This window comes from Lepisosteus platostomus, chromosome 25 (genome assembly GCF_059453375.1).
Source record: "Lepisosteus platostomus isolate fLepPlt1 chromosome 25, fLepPlt1.hap1, whole genome shotgun sequence".
NCBI classification, from domain to species: domain Eukaryota; kingdom Metazoa; phylum Chordata; class Actinopteri; order Semionotiformes; family Lepisosteidae; genus Lepisosteus; species Lepisosteus platostomus.
In genome coordinates, this window is record NC_142635.1 from 16,005,925 (window position 1) to 16,032,902 (window position 26,978).

The following is a 26,978-nucleotide window of genomic DNA, read 5'->3' on the forward strand; positions in this document are numbered from 1 at the left end:
CTGGGCCTCTCGTCAGTCGAGCCAGCCGGACACAAATACTGACACGGACAGTTTCTCGCGATCACACAATACATTATGACTTTCAGGAACCAGCACCATTTTCAGATCAGCCTTCCCTTGCTGCCGCAGGGCGAAGTCTATACTTTTAATACGGGGTTCACAGTCTTTATTTTGTTTTATTGCCCTTTCTGTAGGGTGTAATTCCCCCCATCCTGTAAAATAAAGTCCCCCCCCCCCCACCCCCGTAAATTAAAAAGTAATCGCCAAATTCCTTACTTATTATTATGAAGGTATAATAAAAGCAGAATATGAAAAAATAAATGAGGACTAGAAGTCGACTATGGCTTTATTCCGTTGTACAATCTTGATATCTGATGCTGTGGCTAAGGATCTGCGCCTGTGGCTGGAAGGCTGCCGGGTCGTATCCCGCGGCCGGGAGAGGAATCCTACTCCGTTGGGCCCCTGAGCAAGGCCCTTAACTCCAACTGCTCCAGGGGCGCCGTATAAATGGCTGACCCTGCGCTCTGACCCCCAAGCTTCTCTCTCTGTCTGTGTCTGTGTGTGTCAAGGAGAGCAAGCTGGGGTATGCGAAAAGACGGATTCTTAATACAATAAATTGTATACGGCCAATAAAGTAATCTTATCTCTTATCTTCTAAGAGGACCTGACGGACGCGTTCACAAATTCGGATTGCTATTCCACGGTCTGGCCAGTGGAGGCTGCTGTTGCCCAAATAATTTGCTAATAGTCTTCCAGTCTCCCAACAAAACACAACAGTAATTACAATCTGATGAAACAAACTATAAATTGATAAGCGAGTCAGAGCCCAAGAACAGTGTTCCCTTTGAACGGTGCTCCTTCTTTTTTTAGTGGATATCCCGCATTTAAAACCTGACAAATTCTGATCACCTGACCTGGTTTAAGCCCCGAAGGAACTGAAGGAGAATACATTTTCTTTCACCAAACCGCTTTGAACCAAGAGAGTAGAATCTCTAGAAGAATAACGTGCGTGTTAAAGCAGTGAAGCAGCTAGATATAACCCAGTTCTGAGTTTTTATTCACAGTCGTGTTGAGCGGGCACCAGCCATCAGGTATTGGACTTCCCCCTAGTCATGGTGGACACCTGCTGGCATTATTCACACTGTCATTCACATGTACTAAAATTTACAAGGCCAAGGAGCATCAGACTCTTGTGGTTTTCCCCACAGACCAAACCTCCTGAATCTCCTGCATCTTTACCTGAAATAATGTCTGGTAGTGGATGACACAGTGAAAAGCATTGCTGCTTTACAGTTCTGGGGCTCTTGGTTCAATTCTATCTGCATGGAGTTTGTATTTTTCCTCTTGGTGTTCTGGTGTCCTCCCACAGTCCAAAGTTATACTGGTAGGTTAATTGCTAAATTGTAAAAATTGACCCTGGTCTCTCTGTGTCTTTCTGTTTGCCCTATGATGGACTGGGATCCCATCCAGGTGGTACCTTGCCTTGCGCCTGTTGCTTGCCGGTTTAGGCTCAGCTCCCCCAGGACCCTGTATTGGATGAAGTGGTTAGAAAATGGATGGATGGATATTACTAACCAGGGGTCACAGAAAACACTGGTTTAAGGCATTAAAAATGTACTTCTTGCCTTTTCCTTTATCCTAAATGTTCCCCTCATGTAGCGTATCAACCTTTATCTGTGTATGCGACTGAAGTGCTTTATGGTGCAACTTAAAATCATGCTCCTGATATCAACCAGGAACGCTTAATCTCCACCGGTGAGGAAGCTCAGTTTTGATTCGATTCCAGTTCTATTGGGAGTCTCCAACACAGGACACAGGAACACAGAAAACCAAGATGAGTACACCCTGCCCATCCTGCCCATTTGGAAGTTATCTGATAGTTGATCAGGTGATCTTATCCAGCTGTTCCTGGAAAAAAAAAGCTGGGATATCGCTTCAACCACATGATCGGGCAGCTGGTTTCACACTCCTACAACCACGTGTGTAAAGAAGTGCCTCCTGTTTTCAGTTCTTTCTGTTTTACTGTTCTTTTTGGGTAGGAAGGAACAGCGTTTGCTTTTACAGCACTCAGCACATACAGGCTTTGGTCAGAGGGGAGCTTGCCTCTCGCCTACCACAGAGCACCATGACAGGACCCTGCAGATACAGGACATCTTTAACAAGTATTGTTTTTTACATTTTACCCATCAAATACAAGGAGACAGTGATTGTGCTTTTGCCTTTTATTTACATTCTCAATAAATTATAGTTATTCACTTTCAGTCTCACTCATGTCAAACCACACACTCGGGATATATTTGCAGGTGACATAACCGTAACAACAGCCACTCAAGCTGGTCTTCCTCCTGACCAGAAAACATCACCCGCCACAATCACAAGCATTCTAGCTGTGGAGAGCTCCATGAAGCCATTCAAAACAGGAGTCATACTCTTCCCAGACTCCTGTGGGAGGGAAAAGAGCGGTGCCTAGGTGGCAGATAGTCATTTTTGTCCCATGGCATAAGGATGGCAGCCCAGGCAGATCTGTCAGTGTGGCATGGAGCACTATGAATGCAGAGTCATTTCAGCACAGCATGCATGTCTCCAGTCAGAACCATCTGCCCTTGTCTTGATAAAGGAAAACGGAAAGAAGCTTTCTGAAAGTTTACTGCAGTAAATCAGCAGGTAAGTGAAGAAGGGAACATGGATGATAGATGTTTAATAGTTTTATATAGTGAAACAGGGACAAAGCAAAATGGAAGTAATCGTCTTAGTTGAATCCAACAGCAGTAAACCTTCAGGTGGTTCAGAGCTGATGAGACAGCATGACTGTGCAATGGCAGCTTCTTCACAGTGCAAACCTCATCATATAGGTTATTGTAGGGTTGAGGAAGGCAACAAAACAGGTGCTGGACTCTGAGCATGCTACCCTTCCTAATTCCCCAGAGCCCACTGGGTGTGCATATTTAGGTCAGATGTCTTCAACCCTGGTCCTGAAGAGCTACCATTTCTTGATATCTACATTGCAGATGAAGAGTCCCCAGACTTCTCCACCTAAAAAAGTACTGACCTGATTCATCAATAGTCATTTTAGCAGCTTACAGACCCCAACAGAGCCCGAGGCATTGGGGATCCCCCCAGAACTGGGCTAGACATCTGGATTTGTATCATGGAGGGAGAGTGGATTTGCCATGCTACGTTGTAGAAAGCCACTGATGACCCTTTTAATTAAAACTGGCAAGTGTCATTATCAGAAAGCCTTTACAGTCCCCCACTCTCAGCATAGTCTGTTTAGAGAGCCAGCACCTCAGCCTGCACTGTCACACTATTCCCAGCATGCTCCATCAGTTTTGAACAGTACATTAATTCATGATTTCTAAAGCACAACAGAAACCTTGAGAGACTTGATTCTTTGAGCATTTTGCCACGATTGCATGCCATTATATCTGACTGCAGTGACAAAAAAACTGAAAGACTTTTACATAAATAAAATTAAAGAAGACATGAATTTGGACGGGGTAACTCTAGCTGTATGACAGACTTAGAACACAGAGCTGTCATTTCAAAGGCATCTACGGCATGTGTACAGAAGTGAGTCTGTAGGCTTTTGTGCTGAGACAATGTTTACTGGGCTGCCATCGACTGATGCAACTGGAGAACCAGGGTGCCAGGCACAGCCACGCAGAAAGAGTCCATTGTCAGTGCAAGGAAGGATCATGCTTTCATGTGTGGCACTGACAGCCTGCAGACATACACACACAGCGTCAGAGCATCAGCGCCACTCATCCAGATCCACAGTACATTCTCTAAATGTGCAAAGAAGTGAAAAAAATGGCGATGTCGTTTAGCATCCAAAGCTGCGGATTCCTGGATTTATGGAGCAGTTTTCCACAGAGCATCACGGCCCTGTCCCAGCGTGCACGCCTGTTGCAGAAGTGGCCCGTCTGCCCCAGCAGGGAGACCACAGGGAAAGGCTGTAAGGTCACTCCCTCTGCTTGAACCTCTGCTTTCACCATGCTGGGGTGTTGAGCTTCAGCAGAACAGTTTTATACATCACAGGTGCAACAAAGACAGGTGTCGTCCCCCCGCCCACAACAAGAGTAAACATGAGAGACCTGCAGTGAGCACCACTGGCGCTGTTAAAAATCTCTTCCACACACTACACAAATCACACAAATGAGAGAAATAATCCAGTTTCAGCATCATTGATTGGTATATTGCCTTATTATATAAAATATATGTACACAGTCTTTTAAAACATTCCTTCCATGTTGTACAATGTTATTAAAACAATGGAAACCAAAGGCGAAATGTTCACACTTCAGTACCCTTTAGTTCACAGCACTTAAAACAACCGATAGCAGCCACACTGAGAGAGTACAGCAGACAGGGCTTCACCTGAGTGAGAACAGAGTAGACAGGCCCTGTCCTCCCAGCCCTTCACACAGACCCGGATGCAGGGAGGGGGGGGATGCAAGACACTGGGAGAGTTTTTCAAAAAACCCCAGCTGAAGGCCTGGGGGACAGCTCACATACCACAGCTCCTTCCCAGAGGACTGGCCGCACTGCTGGCCGACGGAAGAGCAAAGTAAAACAAAACAATGAGAGAAAACAAAAGCGAAAGGAGTCCTTTAAGTCAAGGCGGTCTTGAGCAAGAAGGTAGGTGCAGTTCAGATGAGAGCTGTAGTTGCAATGCATAGAGTGGGAGCTCTGAGTGGGAGCCTTGGGGTTTTTATTGCCTGGCGGGGGCACCCCCAGCCTGAGCAGATAAACGGAGAGGGGTGAGGGTGCCGCCTGCTCTTCATGTCGCTCTGTCAGAGACCCCCAGGACGGATGTGGAAGTTGCCCCTCAGTGCCCATGACTGGTCTGTGTGGAAGATGCCCTCATCTGTTTTGGCAGTCCAAGAGGGCGTCACTCCATCTCTGCATCCCCAACTCCCCTTTCTCACCCTCCCCTGCCCCCCCTTGGGGCATCACATTCGGGAGGAGGTGGACAGCTCGTAGAACAGCACGTAGGCGTCGCTGGTGCGGACTTGGCCGGAGGACATTGGCGTTACTCTGTGTGACAAGAGAGGGAGGCTATGAGATTCTGATCGTGCACTGAAACCATGACACTGAAATACTGAGAGCCTACTGACCTGCCTTTCAAGAACCAATCCTTAAAAAAAAACCTCTGAGAAAAATAACTGTCTAGTCAGAGAGCACTGGAAATTGAGCCGACAAGGCACAGAGCAGGCAATCAGAGGATTATCCATCTACAGACACCTCCTTATTCTGCAAATGGTGTGAACAACAGTTGTGCAACAATCTTTTCCTTTAATCCATCAGGCATGTCACAAGGCACTCTGCATGAAAGCACGAGAGAGGTAATGGATACTTTGCAGACAGGCAGTGGGAGGGTACCTGGAGTCGTTGAAAGTGTGCCACTCCCCAGTGGAGGGATTGCGACAGTAGGCTGTGTAGTGGCCACCCATGGTGGTGCCAGAGTGATTGGAGACTGCATACAGGTTATAGACTGCATGGACTAGAAAGAAAGAGGAAGAAAGAGAGTTATCACTGCAGCACGGTCTCTTCATCGCTATTCAGAACAAAAACTGAGACACCCGCATGCACACAGACCGACAGCTGTGCACGCGAGCCGGTACTCACTGCTGTTTTCAGAGGCAAATTCTCGGAGGTCCAGGTCCTTCAGGGGGAAGCTGACAAATGTGGACAGCTTGCTGGTTCTGACGCGAGCTTCAGAGAACCGCTTCAGGTCTAGGCAGAGGGTTCAGTCAAGGATCTTGACTGCACAGGGATTCCTCTACTGCATGGTGATTACAGACTACCATCTCAACGCTTAGAAGAGCTGGAACTGTTTCAAGAGACTTAATTCCACGTTGCATAAACTTACAGTTAACAGCCACAGACAACCGAGAGTAGTCTGTTTGGCTTGTCTAGCCACAAATACATGGTAGTTAGCAGCCAACGGATCTTAGGATCTCATCCAGCCTTTCTTGAAGTAAGTGAAGAGTATCAGCATCAACAACGTGGCCAGGTAGCTTGTTTCACACACCCCCCACCCTTTCTGTAAAGACTCCCACAACTCAAGACAAAGGATACGAAGCACCAAGATCTTTGGGAATTTCTGAATGGTGAACTTTTTTGTGCACTTCCTTCTGGCTTTACACCTGTAACACGTCTGCAAAAGAAAAATAAGAAGTGACTCACAAAGCCCCCCACAGAGCTGGGAGGAATGATAGTGCCAGGCAATCTGGTTTTACAAAGTACTAGTCTTGCAAAACATCGCCACTACCAAACATTTCTGCCATGCGCATGTATGTCTATCTGCCTGCACAATGCAGCATCAGATCTGCTGTGTGCACCAGCCTGCTCATTCTCCTGCGTGTTCTCCATGACTGTGCATCAGAGGCTGTGCTAGCTCTCTGGCAGAGCAGAATTATGACACCATCTTAAACAGTGAGTGACTCTGCTGTTCTAGGCCAGGAACCTGTTCAGGGCCCACAAGTCTCTATCAATAAAGACAAAGCTTCATGTACACCACAGCCCTGCAGCTCTTTAGGGCCAGGCCCGCATGACTCTTCGACACAGTTTGGAGTCGATACTCACTGGCTTCTCATCTCCATCCAGGACGTCCTCCTTGGTGAACAGTCTCATGCAGTCCATCAGGCTCACCTCCCCATAACCTTTCTGTGTAGATGAGCACAGGACTGTTGTTACACAAAGACTGAAAGCTTCACAACACACGTTACTATGTATACCCTCTATGCAGGACAGGGTGTTTCAGCTACATGCATCAGCTACAATGTGTATAGTAAGGACAGTGATAGCAGCAGAATGGGCTTGGAAATCTGGAGAAGGTGCTGCAGCTGTGGGAGGGGTCAGAGGTGGAAACTGTCCTGTGTCAAGAGGGGTTGGGGCAAAGTAAAACGAGACTGACCTTGGCAATGGGCAGGGATAAGTCCCAGAAGGGGTCGAACACGGTGGAGCAGTAGCCACAGTCACTGCAGGTCAAAGAGCTCTTCAGCTGGCCCACAAACAGATCTGCACAGAAACACACAGGCCAGGCTCTGTCACTGCGGAGAGCTGCGTGCCCGAAATATGGCCCAGAGCGAACCATTTCACACTTTCACACGACTAGAATGACTGTCTTCTCATTTAACATGCCAGACAGGTACGATTGCCAACTATGATTTTGAAGTTAACAGTAAAATCTGTGCACAAACACATATATATATATATATTAACTCCTCTTCTAAACAAAATAAAAAAACAATGAAAGCATGTACTTACCCACTATTCTACTATCTTCCCTCTCCAGGTATTTATTCCACATTCTTTTCCCTTTCTCGTCATCTCTGCTTAAGAGAAAAAACATGTTCATACACTGAGCTCCGACAGACTGGAACACCACCCTGAGCTGGGGTTCACTGCTAACAATTCACACCCCGGCAGCAGGGGAATTATAGGATACTATTCAGAACACCTATGCCTACACACAGAGCACAGCTGTGTCCACCGATTGTGGTTCAGTGACAATCTTTGGGACTCTTGACAGTCCAACAAAGAGTGGATGAGCAGTTTACTCCAGCGTCAACAACTGGAACAATTGGAGGCCTGATCAGGCCAGATCTCAGGTACTGCCAAGACAGGGCCTGGTCACTCAGCACTGGCACTCAAGAGCTCTGAAGTCAATCAGGAGCTGGGAATGATGTTGTGTAAGCAGTATGCATGTCACTCTCTCTCTCTCTCTTTCCAAGCCTCATAATTTACTATGTAGGCAAAATCCACACCTGACACATTTAAGAGAGGTCTGTGTCTGCGAGACCTCATACTCACGGTAGATGGTCCAGATCCTCCATGGTGGCCCGGGGCCGGACCGTCACTCTGTTCACCTCATTGTGCAGCCCATCAAGCAGGAACCGGAGAAACTCCTGAGCATCCTGCTGGCTGGAACACATGGACAGAAACCGACTATAAGTGACCCAGCGCACCTACCGTACAGGATGCCACAGAAAGGAGAATGCTGGGATGATCTGTTTTTTCACTCAAATCCTTCCCACTAGGATTAGTTAATAATCCAATATTCCAGACCTTTTCTGATAAGTTATTTTATACAGAAATCTCCTTAGTTAAGCAATCACGAGGTCAAACAAAGAACCTGTTTCATAAACACAGTAATAGGACTGATTAGATGGGCTACAATTAGACCAGTAAGGCCCGTTATCTGCTCCTGCAGAGATATTACAGAATTTACAGACAGGCCAAGAGAAGAAGGAACTCACTTGTAGCCAACAAATCTGGGAGCGTATTTCTGAATCTGGGTCTTGAATTCCGAGGGGCTGACTGCCTCGCTGCTTGTTGATGTCCACAGTGTCTGGATAAGCTTGGCAAATTCTGCAGGTGGAGACGGAATAAACACCTTTTAGATCTCTCTCTCCAGAGACCAGGCACACTGTGTTACGCACAACTGATTTGCTCATATCTACAAGGGTGAAGGAGGCCTGTGTGCCTATTTCACCTTCCATCAGCGCGGTGTTGGTACGGCTGTTGTTGTTGAGGTCCCGGCGGTGAGAGTTGTGCAGACAGTAGTCGCGAAGCTGTTGAGTGTTACTGAGACACTGGAGAATGGAGTTCATGAAACACTGATGAAAGAGAGAAAGAGGGAGGGGTTACATCATACACACATCTTATTGTTTCACCCCCTAGTCTGCACAGGCACGCTGGCTGGGTACAGATCCTCTGATCAACAACGAATAAAAATACACTTCTCCTCTAACCCCCACCCTCTTACCCAGAACCCAACTATGTACCAGCTGTTTGCTGAAACAGGTAGTTGCCATGGTATATAATCCAAGCAGAATCATTGACAAAAAACAGCCGCACAAAATGCAGAGTCATAGGAAAGTTTGGGTTATAATAACATGTAGCAGCTGCTACTCTCTGAAAACTAGTTTTGCAGAGGTTGCGGTTTATCTGCGATAGTTCTTGGACTTTTCCAGTTGTATATATAAGCATCCAAAAACACAAAGGGAAGTCAATCTTCAGGGCTGCCCGTTTCATTGGTCACTTTGTCATGTGGAGAGGAAGTGTGGCCTGCTCTCCACCCTGGAAGCTTGTGAAAACAACACTGGAGTTTCACAAGATGTGTTCAAGGAACGGAGGCCCTAGAGAGGACACCCGCCATGTGAGATGTCAGGTACCAGGCTGATTGCTCTGCTTGGTCCCGTGAAACAGGGACTGACCTTCACCCATGCTGTAGGACGTAGAAATTTCCCACTGATCCCACTATCCTAGTGATCTTACTGGTTCAGTCAACCAGAAATCCCAGTGCCCCAGTAATCCCAGTGGAAGTCTAAGCACCCCTGCTGTGCCTATGTTGTCCTATTTGCACAGGTGCCACATCACCCAGCAGAGACATGGCTGTATTGTGACCATGCTGCACCCTTTCTTGCGCCTACCCCGCATACTCACTGTGTTTCCCAGGTTCCGCAGTCCCACGAGGCCCTGAGCACTCTTTGAGTTCTGCAAGTTAAATGAGAAACAGGACAATCAGCACTGACAGGACACAGACAGCATGTACGTGTGATAAGGCAGTGCCAGAACAAGCAGGAGTTTGCTGGCACTTTGCCCCTGTAGTAGGAACAGACCAGTTCAAGAAGGATGGTATTCCTGGAAGACACAGGCAGCACTGTCTCTGCCAACAGACGTCAAACCAGAAACAGACCGATATACTTTTGACACCTCTGGCCTGAGAAATGAGCCTTTTATGGTCAACACCTGAGGAAACAACTTTTTAATTGGCTTCATTTTCCTTGTGTCTCTTCAGCCACATACATTTTTCCTTTCATATTTTAAATGTTTCAAAGCCAGATGAATGTCTGCTGGTGGAAACACTGAATTGGGATGTGAGCAGTCCTGCCTCTACCCACAGGAAGACCCCTTGCTGCACTGGATCAGCAAACACTACGAAAGGCAGTAGGTGGAATTAAAGACTAGGCAGGAACCGGCAGATTTGTGTAATGTAGACAACTGCAGAATATTACATGCAAAGATAAACTCTAATCAGTCCAGAGAAGAGCAACCAGTTACATTTGAGGGCTCACTTTCTAACTGGCTGTAGGAACTGAACCTTCTTAGTCTTGATCACAGAAGACTACAAAAGGGAACCCGATACAACTATTCAAAAACTTCAAAGTCACTGACAAAGTCCATCCTACGTACTACTTCAGACAATGTAGGAAGTATGTGAAAGGGCATTTATAACTGAGAATAGGAGACACTCACAAGTTGTGGGAGTGTGGAACAAGCTGCCCAGCCTTGCTGTTGAAGCCGATAACCTGGCTTCTTTCAAGAACCAGCAAGAGAAGATCCTGGAATCAATTACCTGCAAGACAGACTAGATGGCCTGAAAGGCCCCCCTCTCGTGTTTATGTTCTAACCCCACAGTGTTGGTTATGTGAGCATCTTGGAATGGCACTGGCATTTCATTATTATATAAACACTAGACATCTGCCCCCTTCCCACCCGGGAAAGAAAAGTTTAATTAACTGGGGATTATGAGAAAAATTAAAATCCTGCAAATTCCTTGACCCAATGAACAGTGGTATTATTGACTCTGGCAGCCAGAAGCCAGGCAACTCAGACCCCTTGTGCTGAATACAGACATCATCCTACTTGGACTGAGCTCTGACACAGCTCCCTGAACGTGCAGGCATGGATGTTTACAACAGAGCATGCGCACCTTTCCATCAACTGCTGAAAAAGTAAGAGAACTGCCACACGTTCGTAATCCCATCAAAGCTGCTCTATTTTACTGTGCAGGGGTTGGGTTACTCAAACTGCATTATTCAGGAATAAAGGAACAGCCTGTTTATTCTCAGGCTGACAAAGGCTCTGGGGGTATTCTGTGTGCTTGGATTGCTTGCGCAGGTTGTATTATATCGAGACTGCGAGGAGCGGACCTGTTGCGCTGCTCGAGACCCTCCAGGAAGCACAGCGGGGTGACCGCTTGTGCAAGACGAATGCGGGCCCTCCGGCATCTTCTCTGCACTTGACGTTAGTGCAGAATAGCAGCAGAGGTGGAGGGGAGATGGGGGATAAGCAGATGCTCAAAATAGCACCCTGTCATGCCAGCTACTCCCCACACTGGCCTTGCAGACGTCACTGGAGCCAGAATGATGACTCTGCCAGTTGTCCTGACACCCCACCGCTCCCCACCGCTCTCTTCACAGGTCGCTATTTTTACAGGCACACATGTAGCAACAGCAGCACGTGGCCGTGTGACAAGCTAGCTATCTGGGCCGGGGGACCAGGGCAGCAGGGAGACAGCCTGAGGTTCCCTAGTGAACTACCGTAAAATATGATGAAGTTGTGATAATGTACTGCACTGGTCTGGAGTCTGGAGGTATGGTAAAGCTTAATGCAAACTGGGAAACCAGGAAAAAGAGGAGTAATATATTCTTTACCATTACTAGAGAAAACTATAAGAGACTGCAGGCACAGGCACATACTCTCCGCTGGAGTGCAGATTGACTGTCAGAGCCACGCTGTTGCAGGAGCCCCTGGGGAGTGCTGTTGATCTGCACAGGCACAGAAGCTGGGGCATGTCCTCTGGCTTCCAACTTCCCCACATCCCAGTCCTTCTCACCCAGGTGTACTGTCTGCATTTCTGCACTCCGCTGCATTTCACTGGCAATCCCATGAAAACTCTTCTTTGCTCCATGGTATCCCAAGAGCACTCAAACATTAAAATGCTTCCCAAGTATCAAGTCACTGAGCACGAATGACACCAACATGGCAACCATGAACTGAGACAAAACCAAATGAGATTAAAGTGTAACAGCAGAATAGCTACACATTTCCTAGCAGTTGTCTTTCACAAGTTTATAACTGGCTGCCATTCCTAACAGGTTACCCAATGCACAGGACACTCTCAAGGAGCAGCCCATTCCAGTCCTGCGCTGTGCTGGATGGGTAGATGGACCCAAAGGATCACAGACACAACAGGCTAGCAGCCCTCACACACCTGCACTACATCACTCAGAGCCCCGGTCAGCTCCTCTTGTGTACATGCTTCAAAGGAAGAACTTGCTCGGACTGCTTAGGTAAAAAGATACTGCATACTGGGTGTTAAAAGAAATAGAGGATGAGTTATTGTCAGTTCTGACAACAGCTTGCTTTTGAGAAAAATATTAAAGTTAAATAATAATACACCACTGGTGGTCTGCGTACACCGAACAAGGTGACATGGCTAATTTCGTTTTCTCTGACAAAACTGAGAAAAGGGAAAAAAAATAGGCAATAGTTTAAAAGCTAAGATGACGTACGACTATGAAATAAACAGTAACTAGTCCATTCAGCTGTGTGGAGAGAGATCAGACACGACATCAAACCCTGACAACTACGCACTTTCACCACTTGTAGTATATCAGAGGTCAAGCTAAATCTTTCAATGTTTTCATACAATAAGTAATCCTCCGCAAGTGATTAATTTGATGCCAACAGAAAACAACCTTTAGTCCCTCTATCAGAGGGTTTCAGTACTGTATTCATGTGGCGAATACTCCGGGACGATCTTGTGAATAGTTACATGCGAGAGGAAGCCATTCAGTCCAGCCTTATTTGGTTATTAATAGCAGGTCGATTTGAGGATCTTCTCCAGTCACTTCTCGAAAGAAGCCAGAGTGTCAACTTCGACAATGTGGCATGGAAACTCATTGCAGACCCCCCCCCAGAACCATACGTTCAAGGATATGCCCCTCGTCTCAGCTCCATGTTCACTTGCCTGTAGTTTCTGCCTGTATCCTTGGGGTCGTGTTGCACAGCTGGTTCGATATGAACTGCTGGTCATATCTCACTGCTGTTCCAAACTGCACCGCACCGCACTGATCTTCCCCTTCGTGTCAACTGTGATCCACCTTTAAACTGCAGTGTGGTGGAACAGTCAAATGGGGCACTGGGTACAGAGCAGTGGCTCTGCGCCTGTGGCTGGAAGGTTGCCAGTTCAACCCCCAGGGTATAAATGGCTGACCCTACGCTCCGACCACAAGCTTCTCTCCCTGTCCGTGTGTCTCCTGGAGAGCAAGTTGAGGTATGCTAAAAGAAATCCCCAATGCAAGAAATTGTATATGGCTAATAATGTGATCTTATCTTGTAATCTTGAGCCTGGCACTTCACTACAACTTCTTCCAATTGCCCATTAGTACAACTGTAAGTGAATTTGGATGAAAGCATTAGCCAAATAAATTAATAAATACATACAACATTGAGTGGTCTGTTCCAGTCTCAGCACCGTGAAGCCAGCGTGTGTTTCCAATCAAGTGGTGCTTCTTACTGAACCGATACCCCTGAGCTATCCCAACACAACATGAAAGGGTCTTATCCCCCTCTTTCCAGAAAACCAGATTACATTGGTGCCACAGCGTCACTCCAAGACGAGGAAGAATAAAATTAAAATGATCACAATACCGTGAAAAAACGAGGAGTTTATTAGACGCAGAGAGCTGTGAGTGTCACATGCTGGTACAGCATAGCTGTCATTGTACTCCAGAACCATCTAATACATCAACTCAGTGGTTCAGATTGAGCAAGTGCAGGGGATTTGATGTACTCTAATCCCCCCTGCCCCTCCCCTCTCTCTCAGAGGTGCAGAAGTGGGTCACACTGCAGCGGTGTCCCCAATAGAGAAGAGTGGAAGACTAATCCCGGTTGTATAACAAGGAAATGCTGCCACCTGGATCTGACAGACAAAACAAGGTAATGTGGCAGGGACAGCCATATGGGAAGACCAGAAGACCCAACACTTCAGTCACCTTCTTTCTGAGGAACAGCTGGAAGTCTTGTTCAGAACTGGGAGACCTAAATTGGCCCAGTTAATAAAATAAGTAGTTCACTTGGGAAATAAGAGAACAGTGGAAAGACCGTTCAGGAACAGCAGGCGATCCCAGAGGAGACATGTTTTTCTACTTGCTGCAGTGCCTGATGAAAGTTACAAATACTTCAGAAATAATACTACCATTTCCACTATTTGCAAGTAGTTTGAAAACCTAAGAAATCAAATTAAAATCAAGTAATAATAAGGACACTACCCACAATGCTGACATTTGAAACGGAGTTAGCAACACCAACCTCCACAGCACCATGATGCCCTGTGGCCACTGTGGAAGACACACAGGAGTCCCGCTGCACCGCATGTCTGGAGAAGGAGTGAGAAACTGTTTGGTTTGGTTGGTTTGACGCTTCACCCAGGGGATAGCATCCCCAACAGCACAGTGTCCTCAGTCACCACAGTGCCGCATTGTTTGGAACTTCTGGTCCAGAGGAAAGAGTGCCCCCACTGGTCCGCCAGCATTACTTAAACCTGGGAGTTCCACAGGGTTCTCCCATCCCAGTAGTGAACTGACTGGTCCCAGCCCCGGTTAGATTCTGAGATCTGATGGGATGAGGCTACAAGGTGGGAACGGTGCTATGTGCTTGGGTCACGGGTTATTAGGACAAACATCCCGCTGTGGACTGATGGAGTGGTGCTGCAGCCTTCCCAGACAGTGAGGGGTTAGCTTCACCTTGCTCAGAGGAACGCAGTAATCATTAGCCGGCTAAAGACCGAGCCCAAGTGTGGGAGTGAGAACTCTCTGTGCTGACCTCCGTGTGCTGGCAAACAGCTCTGAGACGGAGCCGCTGCTGCTGTGGGGGAGGGGATTGCAGGGAGAAAGAGCAGAGCCAGAGGAGAGCAGACTGGGGTTTGCATTCGGAGAAGTTACACCAACAGCTCTCTAATCTTCTCCCTGCCAGAGGGCTGCATAGGCTTCTCCTGGGGTGTGACAGAGAGAAGAGGGTATAATCTCTGTGGGACTGACTGAATCAAAATGGTGTTTTTTTCTTTGTACTCTATACACTCCGTTGAGAATAATTTCAGAAATTAAAGTAATCAAAAGGTCTTTGTTTCTGTGATTAATAGTTTTCCACTAATATCTAGCATGGCTCAAATCAGTACTAGGGGCATTAGAGGACAGACACAGTGGTTCCACTGATGGCTTTGACGCCATACGTTTCCTGGTTTCTCTCTGATCCAGCTAAACCCTGACATGGCTGAAAAAAGAAACAATCCAGATCCGTGAGGCAGGCAGACAGCACAGACACACACAGCAGGCCCTGAAAGCACAGGACCGGATCTGACGTGCAGTCCAGCTGGGTCAGGAGAGACCATGGGTCCCCGTGCACTTACACCACGATCATCTGGACTGCACAGTGAAAGGATCGTTCAAATTACCAAACGGGCTCGTCGTTTGCAACCGTTTTTTATGATTAAAGTTTTGATTACTGTAATAACGACAATGATATAAAGACGGCAACAGACAGACCCGTGCAATTGCCCAAAGGTCAAGAGGAACACAGTCCATGCCTTCTCTGAACTCCCGAATACTTGCGTACTTTAAAGAAGTAATCACATTAAGGAGGTCTGTAATCTGCATACAGGAGAGGAGGAAATCACTGTGCCCGCGTTTCTGTGAAGACATGAAAGGCTTCTCCGTGTGCCGCCACGCCACGCGCCGTGGGGGGGGGGTGGATACGGTCCTCTCGCTCGCGGTGAAGGACAGCACAGCGCGAGCGCTCTGAAACGACTGCTTTGTGACGTAATTGGGGTCGCGACCCGAACGAGCGGCACCTGACTCACTTGGGTTTGGGCTGCAACACTGCCCCAGCAATTTACCACCCACCCCTCTCCTGCGGAAAGACAAATTCACTCACCGAATCCAACAGCGGTTACATCACGCATACAGTATATGTATTCCTTAAGAAATTTTACAGCAGACCTTACAGTACGTTACATTCAAGAATCACTACTACACATGCCAGGGAGGTCACGCAGGAAACGCGACACGGGGGGAGCTCCCATAGAATCTACGAGACTCCAGTCTAGATCATTTTGAATACGGAAACCATCATCGCTTTGGCACTTAATTCTCCATTCTACGCAGATCACAAGAAGCGATTGCAAATCCGTGAAAGAAACCCAGTGTTTGGGGTGACGGTCTATGCTATAATCTGCAATGCAATTTACTTCTACATATCGTGTGTATACATAACTAAACCGAGTCGCCTGCTGTAAGCTGTCAGTCTTTGTATCTTTAAAAGACAGCATCGTTAGTGTAAATCACAGTATATTAATTCCGCGCCTGGGGTGCCTCTTTAATGATTTAATTAAATTAAAAATTCAATTCCATTAAAAATATTTAGAAAGGGCTGCACTTTTCAGCCGGCACTGCAGCCGGACTTGTGCAGCAGAGTCGTGATACGACGACAAAGCATTAAACTGCACAGACACGTCTCAGCTGGCGGCTGAGGGTGACACTGACAAGGGAGCTCAGCGCACACAGCTGGACCTGCGCGGCCAGCGACCCGGCGAAGCCCTTACCTTGGCTTGGTTGATCAGCAGCCCCACGAAGGCCGACACCAGCACCGACCCCGACACGGCAGAGCTCTTCCGCCGAATCTCCTGCTTCAGGAAAGGAAAGGCGCTCGCCGGCGGCTCCTCGGGAACTGTGACCGTATACGACTGCCGTATGGTGGGCATGATACCGCAAACCCAGGTTTTTAACTTATCTTCTGGTTTAAAAAGGAAAGCGTATGGCTTTACACAGAGGCTGTCGATACCGTTTTCTTGTATGTATTAAACACTCGCAGGGAGAGGGCTTGTCCGATCCGCACTGAACCTTATATTTAAATACCAGTTTATCTCTTCGAGATCCCCCACCAAGGTGGTGTAGACCCGTGCACCACAGGCGTTAGGCGTTCATGAACGCAGTGCAATCACGAATCATCGCAGGAGACGGAATAAACTCCGGTTTTCTGCTGAAATCCTTCAGGTCTCCAATGTACCCTAAAGGAATTCCGGCTCGCGTAATTGGTTTTTCGAATAAAGAGAAATATAAATATACTAATATATTACAAAATAATCAGCCACGGTGAAAAATGATAATTGTTCAAAGGCATTAAAATACGTGGTTCCTTCTCCCCCACTCCTGCGCTGTTTCCACGTTTCTTATATAAGGCTCCTTAGAAGGGAAGAGCGGTATCCGACAGCCGGCCCGGCGCGCTGTTCCATTGGTCTTGAATGAACCGAGAGGTCGAGCCTCTGCCGTCCCTACTACTCCACACCCCGCCCCCTCCGGCTGCGGCTGCCCACGTCACACCCGCCTCCCGCCCCACGGGCGTCACGCACAGCAGGACGGGCTTTCTCCAGGCTGGAGGCTCAGAGGAGCGGTGCTCTCGGGCTCCTGCCTGAAGTGGAACCACGCAAGCGCACCAGAAATGAAAAGTCGCCGAGGTTCTTGCATAACAAGAAGCGAGGCTGCTGATAAGCACACCCTGGCTGACAATTGTAGGCTCAGATAGAAATTGCTCTCATTACTCATCATTCTTCTATGTAAACTGCGAACAAGGATCAAGGCCAAAACGTTGTTAATCACCAAGGCAGCAGAGCAGGTCTGCCCTCCGATTTTATTAGGGGAGACAGCAGTTGAGAGGGCCTGTCACTGCTCTGTGAGTGTCTTTGCTCGGATGAATAGTCCCTGATCCAAACACTAATGGCCTGGGATGCCCCATGATTTACAGGGCACTCTGTGCCCCCTCCCCGGCCACTCCTGACCCCAGAGTGACTCGCTGGTACCCCTCCCTCTGTCTTGGAAGGCCCAGTCAGCAGCCACAGCCTGGTGGCGAAGCAGGACGCCTTGCTTGTTTGTATGTCAGCTTAAGCAACATGCCCCGTAACTGAGAATCTCTTCCTCTGCCCAGTGCCGAGTGGTGGCGTGTACAGATCATACAATCCTAATGAGGTGGCCTTGCCGGTGTGCGCAGGCCGCGGTGCTCTGTGGAACAAACGGCCGGCGTGAGCTGAAAGGAGAGAAAAGACCGTGGACAATCCACTGAGATACTGTGGCTCTGGCAGGGCCAGGCTGGCTTCCCACTTCCTCACGTTCCCAGATCCCCTGTCCATTCCAAAGATAGCCCCACTCATGGATCATCCATGTTATCTCTTAAAGACAAACAGTAAGGTGGCCCCAGTGAAGAAACCAGCAGTGAGACAGTTTAGTTCAGGTTTTCCCAGGCAGGAAACTTCCAAGCTAACCACACAAGCAGAGAAGGCAGTGTATTAACAAAGGGCACACTCTTGTCCTCTGGTTTGACCTTTAATGTCTGTCAGTGTGTATGACAGGCACGACTCAGCAACTAGTAAATCACAGGGGGTTAAACTCCATAGGTGTCAGCGGTGCAAGGGTCAATGCTGTGCTACCACTGTTAATTGTATTACTGCTACCAGACAGGTATGTAACCAGTTTTGATACTGCACTTATTTTTTCCAATAAGCTGCCATTTCTAATAGTGCTGCTACTACCTTTATACGTACAGATGTTACAACTAATACATGTTCTACCACAGCTGGAGCTGGTGATTCGTTAGAATGCTACTCCACATAGTACTACTAAGCCTGCTAGTATTAACACTTCTACAACCAGCGGTGTGCAAGTCAGCAAAGTAATTGCGTGCAGATGAGTCTTGGAAGAAAATGCAGAAAATGTGAAATGATGAGGGCATTAACAGGCGGGTCAGAGATCCCACAGCTCTTTGCAGTCACACGCACTGCAAGCACCACACAGCACGATGAATGCATGCTCACCTACATCAGCAGAGAATCGCACTCTGACAGAGGCAGCCTTGTCAGCAGAGTGATAAGAACCCGACAAGAGACCAGATAAGGAATTTGCTGTCTTCAGCTCCAAACAGGAGTTCTATGCCAGGTGTGCCCACTGCACGCACCTCATTCAGCTACAGATATTGCACAATAGCAGCTGACGTTTGTTTTACACACAGTTCGAATTTCTGCAGTGTTCTGCCCAACAGCTGAGCTCCTATCTACCAGGGCTGCAATAATCATGCACCCATCTGCTACACAAATCCACCTTCTTCACTTCCCAAGCACTCAACATGAACACGTCCATCTGCCTCTGAGCACGTGGCCTGGTAATCTGGCAAGAGTGACCCTGGCAGATACTGCCTGAGGAAGAGGAGCACATAACATAACTCCCAGGAAGAGCTCATAGAGGGCCACCAGTGAGCATAAAGGGGTGAATGTAAATGACACATCCTGAGGCTATGTACACATAAAGCCATGCCAATCTGAACCGAGCAGTCCATCAAACGTCCATGATGATCAGAAGCACACTTACTTAAATCTGGTTTTATTCAAAAGCAACATAAGACCTGGTGGTACTTATTAACTGTTTTATAACAGTTAATAAGTACCATTTATATGGTTAATAATTATCAGCACACATATACATGTGTACCCATTTATTAGGAAAGTGAGGTGGTGATGCCACAGGGCTATGCTGTATTTCGTGTACGTATTCTGCAACCATGCAACATCCCTGCTGGCTATTCATAGCCATTAACACTCCTAGCTGGTGATGTACTTGGAGGACAAATCAACGGCTGAAACTACCTGCACTTGTCTGCTTCACTGTCACTCCTTCACACCTCACCTGCCAGAGAGATCAGGAACAACCAACGTGAATTTTGGATAGAGGTGTGAATCCTCGATCTTAGCCTGATAATGGCAAGTAACACATGTAAGAGCACCCCTTTGGGTAATTACTGACATGTTTCCAAGGATTTCTTGTGATATTAAATACATACTTTGTAAAATACTCATAGTGGACAAAATGCAAAATATTAAATAACTGGCATCCAAATTGTTGTACTGTTCACTTTTAAACATAATTCATTGCACCTGTATTTGATTTCACATTTTATGCATTTCCTGATGAACCTTTTGGGAAAATGTGGTGTATTTTAAGTGGTAAGTGCATATTTCCTTTCCTGTGTACTGCAAGGTCTTCCCCCCTTCTGCTGGACTTGCTCCCAGTGATTGTTTTTTCTGTGAACTTAGTGGTTTGCCTTTTTTAGCTAACTGCTCCTGCCTCAGCTGAGACAGTAAGTACTTTGGCATGGAGAGGAAAAACGTAAGGAGCATGAGGAACACTGGAACAATGGAATTCCACGCCCACATGGGCCACACCTCCTGCCTCCGCCTCTTCTCCCTCACATGTGCTGCAGGCAGGTGTGACATGAGGTGAGGAGAGGCACGATCTTGACATTCCTAGCCATCTGATCAGAAGCCATCTGATCCTCTGCTATCACATAGGCAATCTGGGGGCAGAGATTCTTTCAGTCTTGTGAGCAGCGAGAAGGAATGCTGACACTGTAGATGAAGAGGACAGATTACCTTGCACACACTGCACTCCTGCAGACTGGGATTTCGGAAAGACTAGTGACCCTGCATGGAAAATGGCCATGAAACATCACAGTTTAAAATACCGATCTCTGTGCATTAACGAAAGTGTTTGTTTCCTGAACCAAAGAAACCCAGGGTCCCACACACACATAGCACAATGAACAGCACGGGTTGAGATGCATGTTACCTACAAAAGGTTAATGACACATTTATCTACCATATTATAGAAGGCCCAGAAAGCAATGTGGTCATAACCTATTTGATGACTAACCTGTAGCACTTAGTTTCATAATTGTCCTGCAGAAATTAATTTTTAAGAAAGTGGTCACAATTGTCTAGGAAACCCATTGTAACTTACCACAGACAACAGATATTTCTATTCCTACCATGCTTTTACCATGATTTCCCTATGCTGTAGTGTAGATTGTTCCTCTTTCACTGTGGTGTAGAAACGGTTTATAGGATGAAGCCACCATTAGCTAAGTATGCGTGCCAGGCAGGCTGGGAAGGGACCCGCCTGTGCCCAGTGGCCTTGTCACTGCTGGAGCCTGTGTACACAACAAACAGCCCAGCAGGCAGGTTACCTCCAAAGGTGAGGCAGGCGCGAGGAGCACTAGCACAGCAGAGGCAGAGCCAGCTGAGAGAATGTGGACAACACTGCCTTGAAATTAAACAGTCACAGTGCCACAACAGAGTATACAATACAATCTGCACAACAGAGTCGCAGCATCTGCTTCAAATCACTTAACTAACTTCTACAATGAACACGTGCTTGATAACCTTAGAAGAGAATCACTAAAAAATAAGTGCAGCAGCTATTCCTACTGTTCTTGTTCACAAAGTTAAAATATTACTACAGTATTTTATTGCAAAAGTGTCCCAACTTATGTCTACAATGTCACAACTACCTTCACACAGTCTCAATGTGTCCAGAACTGGAACAAAGTGCCCCAGAGGTGCCCTTGATTCTGACTAAAAACACTCACAGAACTAAACTGGTTCCCAGATGTCACTGTGTCACACATCTTGAATCAAATCTTCCCACTCACTCGTCTGTGCGAGAAACACAGAGCAGCCTTTTAGAGAGGCTGTCTTCTGGACGTGGAAGAGGGTAATAGAGATGTTCTGCTTTCTGGTAAAAGCATGTATAAATCCAGACCCCAGCAAAACAAACCCTCACAGGTGGCACAAGCTTGGTGAAACCACGGGAAAACTAAAAATGTATCACTAATAGTGCAGCCCAACAGCACAGGCAGATATGACAGCACAGCCACAACACTGCTTTAGCTCAGCCTGTAGTAATTCCCCTTTTATCACCTGGTTGGCTTTCTGATTCTCTTCAGGTGAGGACCAGGTGAGGACTGGGTGACAGCTGGAAGAGAGCTGAGCCCCTTCATTAGTCAAGCCAGGCTGGGACACAGCACAACTTTGTGAGCTGAGGGCATTAGTAATCAATTCAACAAAACTGGCCACTTTGTTTACCGAAGACTAAAAGCATCTGTATAGAACAAGGCAAATTTGGAAACTGTAGTGCAATGAAACTGTACTGTAGGTAATAATCCTCTTGGCAACCAACATTATCATCACTATGATTCTGTGGATTATAAGACTATCAGTAATGAAAAGAACACTTTTGAATGACACAGGACATTGGCCTAGCAGATTTTCACAGCGCAGTTAGTAATTACCATGGCCATTACCATCTCCACCACCAGATTAGAGAAATGAAACACGGAGTTCACGGGCACAATACACAGACTGCCAGAGGCTTCTCTCTCATTTAACAGCTGCACCTCCAGTTCGGGCCTGTCCACTGGCCCCCACCCCACTACACCAGCCTGGGGGTGTCCAGGACCCTTCACCAGGGCACTCACAACCAGCCTGCAGTGTGAGGGAGGCCGGCTGAAGTGCCAGCACCTGCCTGCATTCCTATCCCAGAAGTCAGCTGAGCAAGCATGAGGTACATCTAAAGCACACACCAGAAGAACCAGCCTGATCAGTTTCACATATGCAATATGCAGCAGCCATATCACCCTGCAACTCACAACTGGCAACCCACTGAAGCTCAGCAGGTGTGAGCCTGGCCAGTACCTGGATGGGAGACCTCCTGGGAAAAACTAAGGTTGCTGCTGGAAGAGGTGTTAGTGGGGCCAGCAGGGGGCGCTCACCCTGCGCTCTATGTGGGTCCTAATGCCCCAGTATAGTGACGGGGACACTAGACTGTAAACAGGTGCCGTCCGTCGGATGAGACATAAAACCGAGGTCCTGACTCTCTGTGGTCATTAAAAATCCCAGGGTGTTTCTCGAAAAGAGTAGGGGTGTAACCCCGGCATCCTGGCCAAAATTTCTCATTGGCCCTTACCAATCATGGCCTCCTAATAATCCCCATCTATGAATTGGCTTCATCACTCTGCTCTCCTCCCCACTGAGAGCTGGTGTGTGGGGAGCGTTCTGGCTCACTATGGCTGCTGTCACATCATCCAGGTGGGGCTGCACATTGGTGGTGGTGGAGGAGAGTCCCCATTACCTGTAAAGCGCTTTGAGTGGAGTGTCCAGAAAAGCGCTATATAAGTGTTAGCAATTATTATTATAATAAAACATATACAGCCTGCACCTGCACAGAAACTCCATGTACATGTAGCATGATCATTGTTATGGCTGTTCTTGAATACGGTCACTTTCATTGGAAAAACACGATCTGTCCTGTCACAGGCCTGATCAGCAGCCCTAGAGCCCCACGTGATTCCTGTGCCAAGCCAGTGCTCCACATCTGCTCCGGCAGCAAAGACACTCTGCCGGCTGGATCAGAAACATGGAAGTGCCATATCCAGAGACACACCAGCGGGACAGAACAAGAGCAGGAAAAAGGAATGGAAATTCAGTCAACTGTAAAATTCCTCGCTGTTCTGTGTCACCCAAGAATGTTCACGAGACCCAAGAATGGGACAGCTGTCATGCGACCTCACTGCAGTCACCAGAGTGCTGATGGGTATCTGACGGCATGCCACTGGAAACGAGGGAGGCATGGGGGGGGCATACCTTTTCAGTCACAGTCATCAGAAGTCACCCTCCACTTTGGCATCTATGATACATCCCTCTCCTACAAAAAGTCATTCTCCTGCTGCAGTTCTCTGCAAAGGAGATTTTCAGATGAAATGAAATGACCATCCAAGGAGCAAACTCTGAGCCTAAAGCCTCTGGGGAATTTCTTAAAATCAACTGCAGATCCCTATATCTTTTAGAACACTGAAAAACCAAAACATAGAAGACCTACTCAACACACAGCCTTTTGCAGACCACTGTATCACTACAATACATCAGCAAAATATTATTTTGATCCTGCTGCTGATCAGTTTAATTATTTAACACCTGGATCTAGATATGCATAAGAACATCAGAAAAGTTACAAATGGTAGGTCACTCAGCCTATCTAGTCAGTTTAGTAGTTAGTACCTGAAAGATCTCAGGATCACATTCACCTGTTTTTTGAAGGAAACATGGGTTCTGCCTTCAATAACAGAGCTCGACAGCTCATTTCACACTTTGTGTAAAGAATCACCACCTGTTCTCAGAGACAGGCTATAGTAGAAACACTGGGACTGATCACAGTGCTTATTTCATGGCATTGACTGACTGAAGAACCCCTTTCTCTGTGGATACTGTTGGATAATACTACTGTCCTTGTATCCACAGAGCCAGCAACCATGAAAAAGCCTTGTAAAGCTACCCACAACCACTTTGTTCCCAGAGAAAACTGCATAATTTCACACAGTGGCAGCCAAGGGGGTACATAATTAACCAAATATGTATCTCTGTTTTAAAGGAGGCACCCTAAGCAGCGGACAGAGGCATGATGAAATCAGTGCTGTTTGGAAAAGGCCAAGATCACAGGATTCACGCATTTTCCTCTAAACTCTCTCAAGGAATTTGGGTTGAGCCCTTGAATCACGTCGAGCTTTCCTGTCAGAGCTGTGTTCCTGCATCAGCCCCACTGTCAGTCATTCCACTCACAGGAGCAGCACTGGGCAGGGCGACCACTCCCTAGCAACCCAATCCAAGCAGTACAGCTGCCAGAGAGGGATACTGAGGTTCATTCTTCTGTTCAACAGTTACTCTTTAAAGTTCTGCATGTTGTAGTCGCGGTGGGCGAACTGTTCATGTTCAGTCTCTGTGGTGAATCCCTGTTTCTCAGTTGTATGTGTTGGTATGTGCCTGTCCGGGGTCAGTGCAATGTACCACTGTGTTGTTGTTGCCATGATGTCCTGCCTCGCTGGGAAAACATACCACAACCATAAATTCAGAACAAGAAAATGCTGTTCTGAACAAAAATAACTCAACAATAAACCATTTTAGCAGTTCATTGCCAGTCTTTGGACAGTACATGTGTCTAAATGACTAGGAATTGAAGAGCCAGGCTTGAGACAATGGCAAAGTACAAAAAACTCAGCGGTGTGAACGACATCTGACGCCCCCTTGTGGTACACACGCAAAATCACTCATTACTTATTCATTCCCAGACACCCTGAACCCGTATTAGAGGCAGTGGCCTGTCAGCTTGACAAAAGATCTCACTGTGGCATAATGTCTGTTCATATTCAGGCAGACTGTTTGAGTTTATCTACGTCTTTAAAAAATGCAACAAGACTACTTGGACACTAACAGAGAAACTCAGTACTGAAACTCTGTGCTAATATGACAGTTGGTCGGAAGAAGCTTGTACAGACAGGTCAATAGTGAATATTAGGAAACTCATCCCTCCTGGTTTTCCCACAAATAACCTAGAGTCTTTCCAGAAATTAATTTTAAGAAAGCAATAAATTGCCTTTACTGTATATACATCCTTATACCCAGAATAAACCCATGCAGCCTCATGCTACAGCACAGTGTCCCTGGCTTTTCCAAATATTTCACTGCAGGAGTCTACCGTCATCTGAAGGAAAAACAAAATCACCTTTTGTTTTCATTTCTCTATATCAACCAGCGATATTCATTCCGGTCCTGGAGCACGCACTACGCCAGCTTCTCCAGATAACTCAGAAATGTCAGTGAGCGAAGTGCCGGGGCCAGTAGAGACCTATTAAACAAGGAATGGACATGGTGCCCCTCCAGGACCAGAGGTGAGTATTTGAGGATCAGGGACGGAATCTCTTTAAAGGGGCAGAGGCACCGTGCCTCCCAATGATAAGGAACTACACACCAGGCACTCCACCAGGCCTCCAGTACAACCAGCACAGACGGCCGCAGTGTCCTACCGTGGGCTCCCGGATGGGTGAGCCAGTGCGCCCTCTGTCCCAGGACGAGCTGCTGCTCCTGAGGCTGGTGCTGAGGCCCTCCTGCGTGGAGCTGTGCGACACGCCGTAGCCGTAGCGCGAGCTGCTGTAGTCCGAGATCTCCCCTCCCCGGCTGCGGTAGGAGCCCTTCAGGACATCCGCGTCCAGCCGGGCCCGGGAGGAGGAGTCCGACAGCCCCAGGGAGGCCAGGTCCCGGGTCAGATCCGTCTGGCTGATGGACTTGCGCCGGCTCAGGCCGATGCGGGACGAGGAGGAGGGGGAGGTGGGGAGGTAGCTGGGCTGGGTCGGAGAGTAGCTGTAGCCGGCGTAGGCCCCTCCCCCACTCAGTCCCGAGCTGTAGCCCTTGCCGGGGGTCCTGCTCAGACTCTCGCTGCGACGGCTGCCCAGTATGTCAGCGCGGGGCACGGGGCGCCCCCTGTCGGGCTCAGACGAGGTGCTGAGGTTGCGGGCTCGGCTGGCGCCCATGCTCAGGTAGCTGGAGGGGGTGTAGCTGCTGGAGGGGCTCTTGTAGGAAAGCTTGTCCCGCTCTCCATAGGAGCCCAGGCCCGACGCCAAGGAGGAACTGTAGGAGCCATAGTGGCTGGTGTAGGTGGAGGTGTAGCGCTTGGCCGTGGAGGAAGCACGAGACATGCTGGATCTCAGTCGCAGGGACGCAGTGGCAGACCTCATTGACTGGAACGGGAAACAGAGACACCTTGTGTGAGACAGACAGGAGATACGACAGAGAAAAGGCAATACAGGGAAATGCAATAATAATTAAAAAGTTCCTAGTAATCGTTTTGTGAGACTTATACAGAGCTCTAGCAGTGACTCAGATGATCTCACCCAGTGCTGGTCACAGAGCTGGTCTGCTCTGCCATGTGCCAGAATGTCAGGAGGGACACCTCCAGCTCCGGGACCTGTCTAGCCTTGTGCATCTCATTGTGCAAAAGGTCACCTTGCGTTCCCAGGTCTCCCCTCAGAGTGGTACAGAACTCTATCCATTATTCACTCAGTTATTGTCTCCCTCACTGGCCAAGACATTGAGGCAGGTCAATCACCTCAGTTCCACCCAGTTCCCTTTCTCTCAGCTGCCCAGCTCCCAGCTACTGCCATCAGGATGATCCCATGATTTTCCTGAACACACCTACACATCTAAAGTTCTGTACATATCAGAAATAATTTTAGAAATGAAATAAATGCTTGTTGAACAAGGCTGATTACAAGTAGATCCTGCACTGGACCTCAAGATATTGATTCATGTATATGGGGTGCTGTATAAACACAAGACAACTTGAAAGAACTGATTTTTACTTCAGACCACACAACACAAAATCACACCAGAGCAATGAACCATAGCAAAGGGGATCATAGTTCCCAGATATAAATACATAGAGTATCGGACAGAATGTGGGTAAATACAGCCAGCATGA

At 47.6% G+C, this 26,978-nt stretch overlaps 1 protein-coding gene across 5 annotated transcripts in view; it reads right to left on the reverse strand.

Annotated features, from left to right (window-relative positions):
* Positions 1 to 2,207: 2,207 nt before the first annotated feature.
* usp2a (ubiquitin specific peptidase 2a) overlaps positions 2,208 to 26,978 on the reverse strand; it is a 32,984-nt gene continuing 8,213 nt past the window's right edge. For 4 of the 5 annotated variants that reach the window (XM_088618852.1, XM_088618849.1, XM_088618850.1 and 1 more), the window contains 12 exons: positions 25,528 to 26,238; positions 9,454 to 9,504; positions 8,501 to 8,624; positions 8,265 to 8,376; positions 7,819 to 7,929; positions 7,273 to 7,337; positions 6,920 to 7,023; positions 6,589 to 6,669; positions 6,082 to 6,160; positions 5,629 to 5,736; positions 5,383 to 5,503; positions 2,208 to 5,037 (listed from right to left, as the gene is read on the reverse strand). In XM_088618852.1, coding sequence (XP_088474978.1) covers positions 4,953 to 5,037; positions 5,383 to 5,503; positions 5,629 to 5,736; positions 6,082 to 6,160; positions 6,589 to 6,669; positions 6,920 to 7,023; positions 7,273 to 7,337; positions 7,819 to 7,929; positions 8,265 to 8,376; positions 8,501 to 8,624; positions 9,454 to 9,504; positions 25,528 to 26,235 — 1,749 coding nt within the window. In that variant the 5' untranslated portion in view covers positions 26,236 to 26,238 and the 3' untranslated portion in view covers positions 2,208 to 4,952. Of the gene's footprint in view, positions 5,038 to 5,382; positions 5,504 to 5,628; positions 5,737 to 6,081; positions 6,161 to 6,588; positions 6,670 to 6,919; positions 7,024 to 7,272; positions 7,338 to 7,818; positions 7,930 to 8,264; positions 8,377 to 8,500; positions 8,625 to 9,453; positions 9,505 to 16,396; positions 17,109 to 25,527; positions 26,239 to 26,978 lie in introns of those variants that run through there. The other variant, XM_088618853.1, reaches the window with a different exon arrangement.